General features: G+C 35.1%; 1 protein-coding gene across 1 annotated transcript; it reads left to right on the top strand.

The window, feature by feature from the left end:
- The first annotated feature begins 529 nt into the window (after positions 1-529).
- LOC112050697 (uncharacterized) lies at positions 530-18,884 on the top strand. Its single transcript, XM_052890049.1, has 8 exons — positions 530-708; positions 1,310-1,477; positions 2,235-2,426; positions 3,556-3,726; positions 4,031-4,137; positions 4,355-4,610; positions 5,687-5,766; positions 6,679-18,884. The coding sequence occupies exons 1-7, from the start codon at positions 596-598 to the stop codon at positions 5,760-5,762; spliced, it is 1,083 nt and encodes a 360-aa protein (XP_052746009.1). The 5' UTR covers positions 530-595; the 3' UTR covers positions 5,763-5,766; positions 6,679-18,884.
- Positions 18,885-19,130: the final 246 nt, after the last annotated feature.

The raw sequence follows: 19,130 nt of genomic DNA on the forward strand, positions 1-19,130 counted from the left end.
GATAAACAAACTATCCATGACGCTTGGGTGCGAATAAGTGAACAAATGGAAACTCCTGTAGCTGAATTAAAAAAGAAACGGGACTCACTTATGGCTACCTATCGTGGCCATAAAAGAAAGGTTATTGCATCTATTCAGTCGGGAGCTGCAGCTGACTCTGTATATAAACCGATATGATTCGCATACGAGTTAATGGACTCATTCCTAAATTATATAGTTAGAGTAAACGTTTAAAAAATTATAGTAGCTCGCGGCACAGAGACAAATAGCAGCAGCAGTTTCTACATCCATCGTCTCGGGTATTTGCAGTGCAACTGACTAAACGAGGGTGTACAGGGCGTGCTCTCGCCGAGAATCCCTCGGCCGAGACTCTCGGCGAGAGGCTCTCGTCGAGTGTGTACAGCGGCCATAACTCTAACCACGTAAAATTCTTTATTTTTCCGAATTATTTTGTGTAATGTTTAACTAAATATTGTTGAATCCATTATTAAATATTAAATTTAAATTGTTTAATTATAGGTTTATTTATGGTTTTAATAACATGTGACAGGAAGAAAAACAAATTACAAAGGAAGCATTTCGTCAAAACTGTTTAATGACCATTGCATTTGGTGAGAGAGTGCTTCCAAATGTGTACTTTTTTCATAAAAATTGTATTGCAAGCTGCAGCACTGCTACAAAATATTCGTTAACGCAGGAAGTGATTAGGTACGTTGTCTATGGATAGAAATGATTTTTCATTAAAAATAATGAGCAATTACTGTCAAGCAACACTAAATTTAAAACGTCAAAAAAATGCGAAAAAAAAGCCGCAAGGCAACTGTTGTAGTTTTTATTGTGTTTTTATTTTAGTTTTTTAGAGTTATTTGTGTATAAATATTGTTGTTGAACCTCTAAAAGAGTGTACCAATTATTAATTTATCTAGTCTTAGGCGTAACCATTTAAGTTTACTGGCAAAAAGGTAGCCATGACAATTTTGTGCCATTATTCGGAATCGATTGTTCTTTGTTGTTAAAAAGTGTGATTTCGTGTGTATATTGTGGAGTTTTAACAGTGAAATCCTCAGAATAACATTCTCTGTTCAGTTTTACACCACAGAAAGTAGTGAAACTGGTCTAAAAGGTTTTTATGAGAAAATCCCGCCAATAAACAACAGACTGAGAATTTTGCATAAAAAAGAATTGTAACATACTTTTTAGCTCTGAATTTCGGGAAATAGAGGAAACTTTGTAGAAATGCGTTAAAAACAACTGCTTTTTTGCATTGAAATCTTTGTAATACAATTCTAATAAGATTCTTATTGGTAAGGATGTCTACAGTACAAAATACTCTGTGGACGAAACTGCCAGCCGAGACCTTGGACTCAAAATACGAGAAATGTAGAAATATCACAGAGGAAATATACAAGAGGATAAACATAACGTTTCAGATTAAAAAATTGGAGACAAACACACAAAGTGAATTGTCTGATTGCAGGTAATTTGTAATTTATTTACAAGGTCATATAGATCAATTGGTTTATCTCAGACTAGCAGACGCCCCGCGGTTTCACCCGCGTAGTTACCGTTCTCGTGGGATTATGGTGAGAAAATATAGCCTATCGCCTTTCTCGATAAAAAAAGCTATCTTACAATCAATGTTCAAACAAACAAATTCTTCAGCTTTCTAATACTATGTAGATTCCTGTTATGGAACAAAAAAAAAATGTTTTACTTAGATTCAGGAATATGTAATCAATAAGGTACACTTATAGATTCATTTACCCTAACCTACCGCTACCCTACACCTACACTACCCCAAACTTAGTAGATGTCCACTAAAAACAAATTTTGTGAGGAGGGCTAAATTAAAGAGGCCTAAGAGCGGACGAAGTTGCTGGTATATGCTAGTTTACAATACTTTCATTATCAACTCATATTCGGCTCATTGCTGAGCTTGAATCTCCTCTCAGAATGAGAGGGGTTAGGCCAATAGTCCACCACGATGGCCCAATGCGGATTGGCAGATCTAACACACAGAGATTTAAGAAAATTCTATGGTATGCCAGTTTCATCATGATGTTTTCCTTCACCATTTGAGACATTTGATATTTAATTTCTTAAAATGCACACAACTGAAAAGTTGGAGGTGCATGCCCCGGACCGGATGCAAACTCTCATCCTCTGAAATAGGGCAGAGGTCCTATCCACTGGGCTATCACAGCTCAGTACACTACTTTAATTATGTATTTCAGTGACCAGATAGACAGCAATGAACTGAGCAACGAGACAGATTTGTTTGCGTGCGACAAGAGCTCAATCTCAAGCAGCACGGAGCTAGAAGCTCTGGAGCAAGGCAGCGCTGCTTGCGAGAAGTTTATTAACAACAACAATAACGAGGAGAAGGTCAAAAAGACTGCTGTGGTGTACAAGAGGCCTAGAAAGAGGTTAGTTGACATTTTTTTTTTTTGATCCATGAAATATCGTATCATAGTGCGAAGAGCCGATGGACGTTGGGGTCCCAAAGTGCTGGAATGGCGACCCCGCACTAGTAAGCGCAGTGTTGGCCGACCCCCCACCAGGTGGACTGACGACATCAAGCGAGTCGCAGGGATTCGCTGGATGCAGGTGGCTCAGTATCGTGATGTTTGGAAGTCCCTACAAAAGGCCTATGTCCTGCAGTGGACGTCCATCGGCTGATATGATGATGATGATGATGATGAAATATCGTGCAATCAGTCAAAAAGACTACGAGCAGATGGGTTTTAGGTTTGATGTTGGTATGACAAGAGAATCCCCCACTAGAGACATTCTTTTTCTTTTCAGACGTTTGAGATAGTCTGGTATAGTGAGTTGAGCTGCTAGTTGATTGGGATGGTGTTCCAATCGCTGTTTATAAGTTCTGCTACACTGTTGGACTTCCTCTTTCACTGTTCTGATACACAGATACTCATGGATCTCGCTTTTTTTTACTTTTAATTTTTATTTGCCATATTTTTTATAATATGACCAATACTTCCATTCCCCTCCAACTAGTCGGGAAAGACTGTGCCAGGAGTGGGTACGACAATAGACCAACGGGGTGATGATTAAACCACAACCCCTCGTGTGTTGAGTCCAACCGTTGAGCTATTGAAACTTTAATTGACAACCTCTTTGGCCGTTGGGAGTGCTGTTCTCATAGGCCATGAGTTTGATTCCTGGCTTAGGTCAGTTTAGGATTTTATGTTTTTAAATTGTCTCAGGTCAGATCTGGTGATAGGCATTGACTATACTATAAACATTGTGAGGAAAGCTGCATACCTGATAATTTTTTTAATTCTCTATGTGTGTGAAGTCTGCCAATCTGCAAGTGGACAGTATGGTAGTAGGCCAATGCCTAACCCTCTATTCTGAGATGAGAATCGTGCTCAGCAGTGAGCCGAATATGGGTTAATAATGATGATGCCTTGAGAGACCCTAAAGAGTAGACACCACCAGGCTGCTTTAATGTGGGTTAGCATATTTAGGGTGAAAATGTTTTGACTCTTACCAATTTACCATATCTGATGATGAGCTAATGAACATTGTCCACAGATTCAGGAAGAGAGTGAAGAAACAGCAATCGTCGAAAAAAGATTCAGATGGTTCAAGCGATGAGGCAATTCCATTGAGTAGAGTCGCTGTAGTGGACAATAGAGCCACAAAATCACCCTTACATGCTTTCATGGGTGTGCCAAATGTTGTTATAACACCCATTGGTAAGTCGTAAAATAAAAAAAGTCTCACATGGTTCAAGTGATGAGGCAATTCCATCGAGTAGAGTCTCTGTGGTGGTAACAGAGCCACAAAATCACCCTTGCATCCTTTCATGGGTGTGCCAAATGTTGTTATAACACCAAAATAAAAAAGGCACAGATGGTTCAAGTAATCAGGCAATTCCATTGAGTAGAGTCGCTGTAGTGGACAATAGAGCCACAAAATCACCCTTACATGCTTTCATGGGTGTGCCAAATGTTGTTATAACACCCATTGGTAAGTCCTTATATTGAAAAGTCTCAGATGGTTCAAGTGATGAGGCAATTCCACTGCATAGAGTAGTCGTGGTGGACAACAGAGCCACAAAATCACCCTTATATGCTTTCATGGGTGTGCCAAATGTTGTTATAACACCCATTGGTAAGTCGTAAAATAAAAAAGACACAGATGGTTTAAATGACAATGCAATTCCATTGAATAGAGTCGGCAGTCACCATGGTGGACAAGAGCCACAAAAGCACCCTTAAACTCATTCATGGGTCTGCTAAACGTTGTTATAACACCCATTGGTATGTTGTAAATTAAAAACGAAAGAAAAATTGAGGATCATGTGTAACAAATAAACATTTAATTTCAGATTTGAAGAAATTAAAACTATCCATACCAGAAATTGCTGCAGAAAAGAAATCCAACACGAAACATACACAGAAGAAAGGGGAAACCCCTAAAGCGAAGTCACCTAAGGTCATAGACAAGACCATAGAGTCGAAACGGGGGAGTGACAAGACCATAGAGCCGAAAAGAGGCATAGAGATCTTGCCCGCGAAAGAGAAGACTCTTTCATGGAGCTGCAGCTTATGCAGTTGTTCGTTTAAGGGAGAGAGAGGATTAAGGTATGTAAAGAACATTGACTATCTGGTGATATGGACCCGCCATCTTTTAGTTATTCTTATGGTTCAGTACCTCAAAAGAAATAAAATCCTTATATGTACAAACTCTTTGCTGTCCGTTTGTCACTTTTTTTCGGAAATTTGTGGAGGTATCAAGTTTAGTATTGTTATATATTTACTTTAGTCTACAGTCCAATGAAGTTGTGAAAAAAAACGAAAAATAAAAAAATTATATTATTTTTAGCAGAAAGCTTCAAAATTAGATTTAAAAATAACGTTTCACAATATTTGTCAGGACAACTATTAAGGTGTCTTGACAAATATTGTGGAATTACAGTTTGGTTTTTTAATTATAACAAACCAAACTGTAATCAAAATAAGACCCTAGAATGGACGAGAATGACCTTGAGTGGAGTATGGATTCACGCACTTGTGGATGTTGTGTGTAGGGTTAAAGGCGCCTTTGACAGTTATCCAACACTCCCCTTTTCCACTCAAGTCACTCTCCCCGCTTATCCCAAGTCACCCATAAATTCTAAAATAACCCATAAAGAATTGCATGACAAGTAATGTGGACGGCTCGAACGCCATGAGCATAATGAAGCCGACAGTACAACGAGCACCTTAACCGATCGCTACCCCTCTCTAACTCCCTACTCTTTACGGAAACAAATCGCGCCACCTAACGTCGGCTCGAGCTAACACGAGATCGAACGACGACATATCCGTCTCAGACTATATACTATCTATACTAATTTTATAAAGCTGAAGAGTTTGTTTGTTTGATTGAACGCGCTAATCTCAGGAACTAATGGTCCGATTTAAAAAATTATTTCAGTGTTAGATAGCCTATTTATCGAGGAAGACTATAGGCTATATATTATCCCCATATTCCTACGGGAACGGGAACCACGCGTTGAAACCGCGCGGCGTCAGCTGGTACTATATAAATTGTTTATATTCAACAAAAAACGCACATTTCAACACTCAAATCAACCTTGTGTTTTGAGTATCAAACCTACCTGTCAACCAGAGGGTTCTTCAAGACTCAATGAAAGCAAGTAAATTATAATTTTCAGACGTCACATGACCATGTCACACATTATAAGTCCTGAGGATGAGAAAAAACTGAGCAACGCACGGGAGGACACTTAGACTGGTGAGAATATTATATTAGTATCATCATCATGATCAACCCATATTAGGCTTACTGCTGAGCTCAAGTCTCCTCTCAGAATGAGAGGGGTTAGGCCAATAGTCCACCACGCTGGCCTAATGCCGATTGGCAGACTTCACACACGCAGAGAATTAAAAAAATTCTCTGGTATGCAGGTTTCCTCACGATGTTTTCCTTCACCGTTTGAGACACGTGATATTTAATTTCTTAAAATGCACACAACTGAAAAGTTAGAGGTGCATGCCCGGGACAGGATTTAAACCCACACCCTCTGGAATCGTAGGCAGAGGTCATATCCACTGGGCTATTATTGCTTTTACAACTGATTACTATCAAGTTAATTTTTCGTGAGTAGCTTCATCTAGACGATCAACTTTTTAATTTACAAAACTTCTTGATTCTGGTGGCTAGCTGAGTTACCAGGAAATAAAAATTTCTGAGCGTCGGAACGAAATAATGAACTACGCAATTTGTGGCTGTTAAGTTGTATAACTATTAATTAAGCAACTGTTAAAAAACAGCTGGTTTTCAAATGTAACTTGAAAAATTAAGGACTTTCCATACAAAGTTGTAAACCCTGTTTCATCCCCTTCTGATATAAATTTTGCGGCTAAAAGTATCCTATAACCTTCTTCATAATAAAGATTCAAATCGTGCCAAGTTTCATTTGAATTCATTCAGTAGTTTCAGCGTAATGCCCGGTCAACAAAACTACGGACAGACAGACAAACAAAAAATTAATTTAAAAAAAAATATTTTTTATTCAGTATAGATAATGCCCTCCAACAAAAATTTTCAAAATATATTCAATGGAAAGAATTTAACCTAGTTTTATTATAAGTATAGATTTTTTTTTAATAAAAATAAAATATATAATTCTGTTCTTTCTCATAGGTAAAACTTATACAAGCGTTTGAAACTTCTTCGGTGTTTTTGTGCGAACGGTACCTACGTCACATCTTTTGTGACGTCATTGAAGTCTTGATGTGTTTTAAAAAAAATACACAGAGTTAAATATATTTTTTTAATTGTTTTTGGAATTCGGCGAAGTATTCACAAAATACATAAATTAATTTGCTTTTTTTAAGACTAAAAAATATACCTTATTGGTTAAGGAGCTGGACTCTACATTGAAAGATCATGGGTTCGATCCCTGTCCGTTGGAAATTAGTCATATCTAACAGATATTAAAAAAAACTTGTTAATAATTAAAAAAATAAAAATACCCGACTGCGTATTTTTCACTTGGATAACCCAAGTGTTTTTAGATAGGTCAAGTTAAAAAACTAACACGACGACGTTTTAGACGTTATAGACTCGATATGAAAAAAAAAATCTAATATTACAATATGGGTATCAATTTCAAGGACTCCTCATGAGGACTTCAAAATGGTAGGCATGGCTATATTAAAAAAAACTACTTTTAGAAAAACGTCATTTTACTTTTCAGTTTATATTTTAAATTGCTTTACCGCAGTAGAATTTTAAATTTTAAATTTATTTATTATGTCGATCCAAAAATATATTTAGCTCTGTGGTTTCTAATATTATAAATTTATATTTGTAAGTATTGGGAGTTAGTTAATAAATAAAAAAACTCGAAGCCAAATAGACCGTCGCGTAGGCCGAATGTATGTATCCATTTTGTGATAGTACCTATTGTTGAAAGTCAAAAATATAAAAATAAACAACAAAAACATAAAATGAAGTATGCCTGTAGGGCTAACATGCGACCAAGGAATTTCGTAAAGAGAAATAGACAAATTCAAACAGGGCTAGGACTAGGACTCTGACGCCATTGGATGACATTTTGTCTTAATTTGTTATGAAACACGGCTAAAACTCACGATCGCATCGCGTGCTGGGATGGGGGTTGAGTGGTGGGTTCATTAATGTCATCTAGATGACATTAATGAACCGTTGGTTTAACGGAACCTTCACTCCTCACCACTCAACTCCTTTCCCAGCGCGTGTTGCGAGCAGCTGCGCGTCGCGCCGCCGCTTCGCAGTTTGGATCGTGCCGCGTTGCAAGAACCAGCTCATGATTAAGGGCCCCGTATGGGTTCGAAACCAGTCGGGTATACTACGACCTAATATCACGTGAGTTTTAGCCGTGTTTAATTTAATATGAATAACACTCACGATAGTTTAAATTCCAAGACATTTTGTCTATTTCTCTTCACTCGGTCGCATGGTAGATACAATGGCTATCGTCAGTATACTTCTATTGCAAAATATATGACCAGCAATGATGAATTCAATGAAACACTTAACCAGTTTCGGATTCACTCTGGGTTCTTAATCGCGAGCTCGTTCTGAACGGCACAAGCGAGACGGTCTGTCCGGCTTTTGAGTATAGTTAGTTAATTGGTGGATTTGGAATTTTTGGAGGGTAGGTCAATATTGAATTTGGATGCGAGAAGTTTTGTTATTTGTTATCATAGTATACTTCATCATCATCATATCAGCCGATGGACGTCCACTGCTGGGCCTCTTGCGTGGGCTTTAAAATAAAACGATCTCGAGCCACCAGCAATTAAAGTTTGTCTAACGAAAGTAGGGACTGAAATCTTTATAAAAAACATCGATTGTAGATCGTTAGATGGGCCTCAAAGCGTCGCGGAATTGTCATTGGTTTCGCACGTTGAGTACGTCATCACTCGTTACACATTTCTCTATATTGTGGCTTGTGTTTTTACACTTCCAAAATGAACACAAAGTCATTGAGGTAATTAAAAAAAAAACAAATATTTTTTTAAGTCCACGTCCACTCACATCATGCGTTACGTACTAAGATAAGATGTGCGTGCACGTTTTTGAGTAATGACATAAAATTGTACGTTCTTTAGTATGGAGAGGCCCATCTAACGATTTATATCGATGAAAAAAAACGTATATGTGTTGTACGTATTATGTACATTACTACATATTGGAAATAAATTAAATTGCAATAGGGTAGTTGACTCATATCAAATTTAATATAAACAATATTTATTTCGTGCAGTACATGGAATAAGGGTCCGAAATATATCGATATCAATTAATAAAAGTTAAGAATTTTTAATAAAACTTAATTTAATTATTACGTATTTTTTAAAATTTTCAAAACGTCAAAAACGCTGTCGTCCATTTTGTGACGTCACTAACACACTTGATGTACTAACTTCAAACTAATTGTTAGCTAATATTTTTGTCAAACGCTCCGTTTGTATGGGATTTGTTAGTGACGTCATGAAACAGTTGAAATATAGACTGTCATGGCTGACAGGCGTGTTGGCTGGTATTGTCAAAAACATATTTGAAAACTAAACTAACTAAACTTAACTTGGGTTATTTAAATATTTGCACTGTTGTTTTGAAAACGCCCTCCATTTTGTCTTTTTAACCGACTTCAAAAAAAGGAGGAGGTTCTCACTTCGACGTGTAATATATATTTTTTTTATGTTTGTTACCGCATAACTTCGTCATTATTTAACCAATTTCAAAATACTTCTTTGTTTGAAAGAGTATACCTCCAGATTGGTCCCATTTACTTTTCATGAAAATCTACTAAAGACGATTGAATCATAAACTTTTAGGATTTAAAGACAGTTCTCTCTTGTGGTTCTTTCAGAAATGGCTTAAATTAATACGTCACTGGCTTGGCACCGCCTTCAAAGTGATCAGAAGGTAGCACATACGATGTCGTTTTTCGCATTTTAGTTTATTTTTGTGATTTTCAGGTGGGTTCAATATTTTTTGTCAAAAAGATTTTATTGTCTGTCGATTTCAGTCTTTACGTTCATTAGCCAAACTGTAGTGTGTTATGATAACAAAAATAGAAGAGGCAGGGTCAAAAATCTGTGATCAGTGATATAATTGTGATTGTAGGAATATCTGGGAACTGTATGCTCATGTTATAGACTGATTTAAAAACAAACTTGGCAACCCTAGAGCGAGGGAAAGATCCATGACGTCATCTTTTTGCGAGAGTGCAGCCGGCTCCATCGAATTATAAAAAACTTTACACCCTGTATTGGTTTTACTATAGCCGAACAGTGCTCAAGTTATACTTCGTTACGTCTAATCTCAGTTTTGGTTCACACCCGGATGGAACGGAGTTCCCATATCGCCATCCCATCCCATTCCATTCCAATAAATTCCATTCCATTCTATTCTATTCCATTCTATTCTATTCCATTATCGTTATCGCGACTTTTCATACAAACTTTGAACTCCTATTTCACCCCCTTCTCTTTTTATTTTAAGGATTGAAAGTAGCCGGTACGGACGGTAGCTTACAGACGGGTAAAAAGTGTCGTTACAACTTTTGGTCTTAATTTTTTCCGTTTAGTCTAAAAAAAGCAAATGCATTGTGCATGTTTCTCTTGCTACAGAGAGACATGCATTGACTAAAAAGTTTGAGTGACAAGGCATTTGATGTCCTCAAACGGATCTCCTAATTTCTGATTTAATCACGCAGAGATACTCTGAGCATAGCTCGCTTTATCGCCCGCTGAATAAACCTTAAATAAAGTAATATCAAAAATCAGTAAAATGAATACTAAAACAGTTGGGCTCGAAAGGGCTAGAAACCTAGAACTCGGAGCAAAAAAGGCAGTTTAAAAAAAAAACGACACTGCAAAATGCCGGTCTTTATTATATATTAGTACTAAAGATTTAACACACATGCTTCGTCACCAACTGACTGTATCTATAACATGAGCATACTGTAGGGAATAAAAGATCTATTTCATTTTGACTTCAAAAAGAAAATGGCCACCATACGATGTAGGTATTTAAAAGATTTTGATTCTTTGTTAGTCTACATATTTAAATAAATTTTATACAACAAAATCGACTATGATGTTTATGTGTATCGATCATGCTGATTGAATTTGTCGACAGTTAATAAACCTGTAATTAATGATAATTTTAGTCATTAATCGAATATCGATAGATCTTAATGGTTGGATTGTGTGAAAGAGGACATGTGTGTAAAAGGAGTGGATGATGAGTTGACGAGTAATAGAAACGAATGGAAAAGATTGACATATTTTTCCGACCCCACTTAAGTGGGATAAGGGTAAGGAGATGATGATGATGATAGATCTTAATTCACATCACTAACGGTCGTTTTCAATAATCTTAATAAAGTTAAGAAAATCTATCTTTCTGTTTTTATCTGCTTTTCAATAACCTACTGAAAGATATGTTGATTATGTAAAGACAGTTTGACTATTACTGATAATTGAGGATAGCTATATATCCGTAATCTTGGGTAGGTTATTGAACACGGCCGTAAGACTATCTTTTATCACTACTATCTCTATCATAAGGAGAACTCAACCATGTGAAGTTATAGTGACGTACGCAATTGTAGTGAGTTTTTATCGATGAATTTTAAACCATGTGATTATTATTTATTCATTGATAATTATTATGTTATTTAAATTTTCTATAATAATAATTGACATTAATGAATACAAGCATTTGTTATTCATACAACTTTATAGACATGAATAATTTTATTTAATTGACTATATCCCGTGAAAAAACAAACAGTTCAAGCGGCAAAGCCTCCCAGACAGTACTAATTACTTTACAATTAAACTTTAAAGAGTCAATCTGCGAATATGCCTGTGTGAAAAAGAAACGTATGTAGATTTCCTTGGGGTTGCAATGCTGCTTGGACTCGATGAGCTCTCTTTTTGCAGAGAATAGCAAAATAAATTTATTTATCAACACTTTACTGGTTGAAGCGTCAATATTGTATTTAAGTATAGTATTCGCCAAACTTGGAGTCCGAACACGATGCGTATGGTTGCGCAGTACATGAAAAACATCCCAGCGGGCTTACAATAGCTGCAATGTCAGAGCGGGCTTGAAGTTTGGCGTGTACTATAAGTATTTATGTGTAAATTATAAGCATTTTTTTTATTTGTCTATGTGTAAACGCATTTCCGTGGCCATTTTCTTTGTAAACACCCGAAGTCGTGGTTTTGAATGTGATGGAATTTTGAAAGCAACTTGTGAGTACAAAATTTTAAGGTGTAGTTTCATGAAATATATCTCTTTTCTTCGTAGATAAAAAAAAAAGTTTTCCTCCATTGAGTATAGGTGTACTAATTTACCGTTATGGACAAAATTTTGAGCCCCTCTAAGTTGTTCTTTCTCAGCAGAATTATATAATTTTAGATGATTGGCCGGAGATGATTTATAAAAAATATATAAAAACTCAAAATCTGTGTGCCTTGTTTTTAACAAAATTTACGGTTTGGTAAAGTATTACTTATAAAGTTACTTATAGAAAAGGAGGTCTTGAATGAAAATTAGAAGAGATATTCATCATTATCTTCTTGTTATTATTTATAATTTTTATTCAAAATTAAAAAACACAATTATTTTTAAATTTTTTTGTTTATTTATTGATTATTATTATTAAAGAAATCTCTATTTCCCGTCGATAAAATTTCCCCATCACTAGACTGCTGCCATGACACTTAAGGCGCCATTTTGAAATTTCTTTTAATATTGTATTTTTTCTATATTAGTAACTTAGTACATGATATACTTCAATGATTTCTCTAAGATCTTTTTAAGTGTTTAAATAGGAAAAAGAATAGTCTATCATAGATCATAAGGTTTAGTTTTAATTTCAAAAAGTCATTATTATTTTTTTGTTGCCGGCAACATTGCCGAAAAAAATATCTCGAAAATTTTTAATGCAAAAATGTTTTTTGTCAATGTTTTTTATTGTTTTTCTAATCAATTCTTTATACTATTTAATTTTTTTGTTTAATAATTTGAATGTATTGTGAAACAGTACTATTTATAAATAAATATATTATTTCTTTTAAATTAAAATCAAATTTTAAGCGAGTAGGTACTATAATGTAGGTAAAAAAATTGTGGGTTTTTAAAAAAAGGTGAAATTTTGAAAGTTGTATTTTTTGAATCTTCTGAAATGTACCCACATTTTGAGTTGGAAGATTCAAAAAATACAACTTTCAAACCACATTTTGAGTTGGAAAATTCAAAAAATACAATATACAAACGCCTAACAGTTTTTTCAGTCTATATTGGATGGTAATGGAAAAATCGGTCATAATTAAGAGATATGGCAAATATTATTTTTTTGAGTAGCCCAATATAAAGCATTGATTGAAACAAAAACAAAAAAAAAACTGAATGTAATTCGATTAAAAATAACACATTTTTGCATTAAAAACACATAGCATAAGAAATGTTTTCTTTTTTTTTTTTTGACTATTGATTTTTCGTTTTTGCTTGTTTAATTTTAATGAGGTGCTAAAATTTAATATATTTAATATATTATGATTACTATATAATTAGTATGTTTGTATTACATATGTAAATGTTTTACGTATCAATTTTTTGAAAGATTCGACTGTATCAATGTCCGAAAGGGCGAGGCGTTTTTGTATAGCCTGACTAAAAAAAGAAAAGGTTTTTTTTTTTATTTTTGTGTCTTTTGGTTGTAATAGTAAAGTGTACAGTCACTTGTGTGTGTAAATCTGAAAGAGAGTTAGCAAAACAGAAATGTTGTGAATTCTGTCTAACAGAAAAAGTTGTAGGCTCAGACCAATTATAGAAGGACCTGTATCGCACTCATAAAGAGTCACGAACAAAATTGTCTGTCATTTTCTGAAGAAAACGAGCTTAGATTTAGTATATATCTTATACTAAACTAGAAGTTTTTGCCCGTTTTTTACACAATTCAATTACACAAAAAGTTATTTTTACGGAGCTCTTTAACCGACGAACACGATTACAACTATTTAACATCGATATTATTGAGACAGTTTCTATAATCGCATTAGATCGTTGATCATATACTTTGACAGAAAAGTAACGTCTAGCGAGGCAGGTCCTATACAATAATTGGTCTGAGGTTGTAGGGGATCATTCGCTGAGTGTCGAGTTTAACCTCTATTTGTTTGAGAATTTGACACTCAGCGGGAGAATGATCCCCTGGGGGTGCCCCTACAACGTACGGCCTACGACCTAGACGGCTCCGTGGCGCAGTGGCGTGCGCAGTGGATTTACAAGACGGAGGTCCTGGGTTCGATCCCCGGTTGGGCCGATTGAGGTTTTCTTAATTAGTCCAGGTCTGGCTGGTGGAAGGCTTCGGTCGTGGCTAGTTACAAATGTAATTGGTCCCCCATGACGCTTTAGTAACTTCAAATTTAGCATCCCGGCATATACTATAACAAATATATTTCGTTGCAATGAAAAAGAACACTTGTGGCTGTAAAGACAAGGTTTATTTTAGTTTTTTATAGTTTTGGTCAGGGTATACAAACAAAGTATGAAAGTTTGACGAAAACAAACAAAAAAATCATATTATTATCACTATATATGTATATTTAAATTTTAATCTGTATTTTTTATATGCTGAAAAAATTAGGGCTATTGTAATCTTTATTCGACACGAATTGTGTGTTTTTTTTTGTGATTTGAATTTGATTTTTTATTTTTGATGAAATCGTGTGCTACATTTTTTGTGTAATAGTTATAGACATACATATCAGATGAATTTGATTTGCACAGACTAAAGGAAAAATATAGATGGAATCTGCAGTTTCGGAAATAAGCACGAAAGGGTAGACACTAGACAAACATAACATCGGTTTATTGTGTTTTACTTCTTTTCTTCTATCGTTCCGTCTCATTCATTCATTAAAAATGTTTACCACTTAGTTTTATTAAAATTTCATATTAACTGTGAAGCAGAGGTGAATTGTGAAAAATTAATTACTAACAACCTAAAGCAGCAGTTAAAAGAATTTGCTAAAAATCAAGATTGTTATTTTTTGTTTTGTATTGACAGTTTTCAGAATAATATTTCTTTTTACATACGTCTCGTCTATACATACGTCTTTCTTCTAACATATTAGTTAAATCACCAATATTCCTAATACCTCCAACTAGACTGTTAAGAGAGTGCAACCGTATAAAAACTGGTCTTAGAAAACAGAAGGGAAATTGAATAAAAATAACGATTTGCAATCATTTATTTACGCGCACATGTACTTTGTAATGAAAATCAAAGATCATTAATAACTTTGAACACATTAATTAGCCCAACGGATAGAGTTTCACTTCACACTGTTGTCACTACACGAAAATCGCTGGCCTGTACCGCCATTTTTCAAAATGATGTCGTATCAGCTAGTCTTGTACCACTGGTGTAATTCGGTCTGTTTTTCCTTTAGTCTCTGACCATATATTGTTTCTAAAAGTTCTTATATTATATTAACGTTAATATTTGGAAATTAGGAAGGTCCATCGGTGCGTCCGTCTCGCGTCCATTCTAGGGTCCATATAGAAGTGTAAACTGCGTCCGACTGAAACATTTTTCTAGTTTTCGAAGCGTTAGCGATCGTAGAAAGAGAATCGACGTGCCAGTTGGCTACAGGGGCAGATCTGTCAGTCCCATACATTATTTTGGTTTTCGAAACGTTAGCGTTTGTAGAAAGAATAGACGTGTTACATGGCTACTGGCTTAGTGTTGGTATCTGGCAGTATTCGGTATAAAATGTATGGGAGCAACATTCGTCATCGAAAGGTCACGTGTTCAAGCTCAGACCAATTATAGAAGGACCTGTATCGCACTCATAGTCACGAATAAAATTGTCTGTCATTTTCTGAAGAAAACAAGCTTAGATTTTGTATATATCTTATACTAAACTAGAAGTTTTTGCCCGTTTTTTACACAATTCAATTACACAAAAAGATATTTTTACGGAGCTCTTTAACCGACGATTACAACTATTTAACATCGATACTATAGAGACAGTTTTTATAATCGCATCAGATCGTTGATCATATACTTTGACAGAAAAGTAACTTCTAGCGAGGCAGGTCCTGGACCTGTATCACACTCATAGTCACGAACAAAATTGTCTGTCATTTTCTGAAGAAAACGAGCTTAGGTTTTGTATATATCTTATACTAAACTAGAAGTTTTTTTGCCCGTTTTTTACACAATTCAATTACACAAAAAGATATTTTTACGGAGCTCTTTAACCGACGAACACGATTACAACTGTTTAACATCGATACTATAGAGACAGTTTTTATAATCGCATTAGATCGTTGATCATATATTTTGACAGAAAATGAACGTCTAGCGAGGCAGGTCCTATACAATAATTGGTCTGAGTGTTCAAGTTATCGTCATCGATCAGCCCCCGTAGTCTACTAGAAAACTAGAAAAACGTATAGGAATGACAGATCTTGTAGTGACCCTGCTTTCTGCATCCACGGTCGTGGGTTCGATTCCCACAACTGGAAAATATTTGTGTGATGAACATGGGTTTTTTCCAGTGTCTGTGTGTATTTATACATTATATAAGTATTTATATGTAGTATATAAATGTATATGAATATTATAATATCAACTATCTTAGCACCCATAACACAAGCTACTCTGTATGCTTACTTTGGGGCTAGATAGTGATGTGTATTGTTTAAGTATATTTATATTTATATATTTATATTATAGTTTTCGAAGCGTTAGCGAGTCGACGTGTCACTGGCTTAGTATTGAAGTGATTAGACAGTGGACGCAAGGCGGACGCACTGGACCTATTTTTGAAAAAAAAAATGATTGCCTGTTAATTTACTTTGGTTAGTGTTTAAGGGTGTTCTGAGAGATTGGAAAGATCTTCTGTGTTTTTTTTGTGTCTTTTTTTTTTGTTTTTTATGTAATGTGTTTGCGAAAGTTTGTGACACGCAAAGATGCGAGCGCAATTTGCTATAATCTGTAAATGGAATGTATTTAACACGTTCGCTGCGGTACGAGGTCAATTGACCTCGTACGCATAGCTTCTTCAAGGGTTACGAGGTCAATGGACCTCGTACTCATAGCGTCTTCAAGAGTTACGAGGTCAATGGACCTCGTACCGCACCACATAAAGTTTTAGTAAGAGAGAATAGTACAGAAATATCAGTGCCGCAGCGAACGTGTTAAAAGAGTTTGAAATTTATAGTAAAATCACAGACACGACGGTGTCGTAGCCGTTCCGAATATAAAATTTAATAACGAATACATTCTCGAGTCAGTACGACACGAACCGTCGCATCAGTAACTTTCAATATTATTCCTGAAAAATGGCGTCTTGTGTTTTTAAATATTTTAAAAACTGTTCACAAAAACTAAAGAAATGCGAGTATTTTTTTATTGGTAATTATTGATTATTATATTAATTACGTAATTGTTTTTAGTGTTAAATTTAGAAATATAAATTATGAAAAAAGTTTGTGTATGTCAAGGAGACGTGTGACGTTTGTATTTTTATGGGTTTCATTGGCTTCACCGCGCTGCTTGTAAAGACTCATTCTGGATTATTCTTTATTATTTTTTCATAATTTGTATATCAAAATTTAACAGTAACAACAATTATGTAAAATAATATTTAGTTTATAGTTATCACAAACATACTCCATCTTATTTCTTTAGTTTTTGAGAACAGAGGGCTAAGTGGCAGTTCGTTAATTTGACGATCGCGTAAACGTAAACGCGAATTTCTAAGGAATTGAACAATTCCTTCAATTTTACATAACTACATAAGACGCCATGTGTTTTGAATAATATTGAAAATTACTAATGTGACGTTTCGTGTCGTACTGACTCGAGAATGTATTCGTTTTTGAATTTTGTATTCGGAACGGCTACGACACCGTCGTGTTCCGTACGCTCCATCTGCCTATTATTCTGTAATCTGTGATTGTAGCAAATTGGGCATATTGCTTTGTGTGTAAAGATTTCTATGTGCACTACTAGACGTCACCAATAATATAATTAAAACTTGGATACATTATATTAATTACTAGCAGACGCCCGCTGTTTAATCCGCGTAGTTCTTATTCCCGTGGGAATACGGGGATAAAATACTCGTACGGGAATAAATTACTTGAGTGAAAAAAGAAAGATAGTTTCGGAGCATTTTCTTGATATTTCTATATGATTTTAATTACTGAATACAGAGTAAATAACGCAATTTTCAATAAAATACTTATCTAACAGAAAACACTACTGTTTGTCTTACTAGAGTGAGGAAAATGCTGTTTAAAAAATTAAATGCAAAACAATTGTTTATTTTCCATACAAACAAACCGTGCGAAAAACACGACTTTTCGTCTCACTAGAGCGAAGATAAATGCATTAAAAACAATTGTTTGTTTTCTAGGATTTGTTTGTAAAGTACTATTTTGCACATTGATTTCGCGGGATAAATAAAGCTTTTCCGATCAAGTAAGATGACAATTGATTTTGATGTTTATTATAACTCGTTTAGTCGGTCTCGCAGCGCACATTGAAGTCTGTCACAGTCAACGCGTTATCAACTGAGTCGTGAATAGTTAGTTTAATTTATTTATCGCAACCCGCCAGTCCGTATTGGACCAGTATGGTGGGTCTAAGCACTAAAAAAAACCTTTAGAAAGGTAGCCTGGCTTTGTATTATGTACTAGTTTATTCAAATTGGCTATACAGAGTGCTCGAGAGTTGTTCCCATAACTCTAGGGTTATATTCTTTATGGTAAATTAATTAAAAATGTCTAAGGAACATGCGTTCAAAAATGAATATTTTCGCAGTAAAAATTCTTTTGTAAATAGATCTTAAATTGTGTCCCTTATATGGCATCCTTATATTATGACCTAGCCAAGTTTATTCATTGATAAATATCATGAAGTAGCTTACTAGTGAAGTCAGGAGTGCCAGTTGCAATATCTCGTCGATATCGACAGTCTTACCACTGCGATTACGTATTTTAAAATGCAAGGATAGATAAAGGCGTGTGTTACATGGATAGTCGGAATTACTTTGTATGAAAAAGTTTTTTATTTAGTTTGTAATTATGGGGAATACTCCCGAGCACCCTGTACATTATAGTACTACGACTCAGTTGATAACGCGTCAACTGTATTGTGTTGTAAATACCTATATATATATACATAATATATATATTTTTTGTTGAACTCGGTTGATCTCTGTCTGCGTGTCATTTATGTTATATTATGTTATGATCTTTGGTGCAATTTGCAGGCGATGCCATATTATTATGAAATAAATATATTATTTGGAAAAAAAGCGGTTTTATTCCTCGTCCTCTCTTCCCCTCCTCCTCCTCCTCCTTTATTCTTCCTCCTCTTTAAAAATTTGATGCAGTCCCAAAATTATACAAAAATAGGTTGTTAATGATGACCATCATCATTAACATACCTATGTTCGGCTCACTGTTGAGCACGAGTCTCTTCTCCGAATGAGAGGGGTTAGGTTAATAGTCCACCACGCTGGCCAAACGCGGATTAAGAAAATTCTCAAGTATGCAGGTTT

The sequence above is a fragment of the Bicyclus anynana genome, chromosome 27 (genome assembly GCF_947172395.1).
Source record: "Bicyclus anynana chromosome 27, ilBicAnyn1.1, whole genome shotgun sequence".
Lineage (NCBI taxonomy): Eukaryota > Metazoa > Arthropoda > Insecta > Lepidoptera > Nymphalidae > Bicyclus > Bicyclus anynana.

What these genes read in the sequence shown, in the direction of transcription:
- LOC112050697 (XM_052890049.1), top strand. Translation starts at nt 596, where the DNA reads ATGACCATTGCATTTGGTGAGAGAGTGCTTCCAAATGTGTACTTTTTT. An exon ending in AGTGAATTGTCTGATTGCAG is followed by an intron (nt 1,478 to 2,234) that starts GTAATTTGTAAT and finishes TATGTATTTCAG; the next exon opens with TGACCAGATAGACAGCAATG. An exon ending in TGTTGTTATAACACCCATTG is followed by an intron (nt 4,138 to 4,354) that starts GTAAGTCGTAAA and finishes ATTTAATTTCAG; the next exon opens with ATTTGAAGAAATTAAAACTA.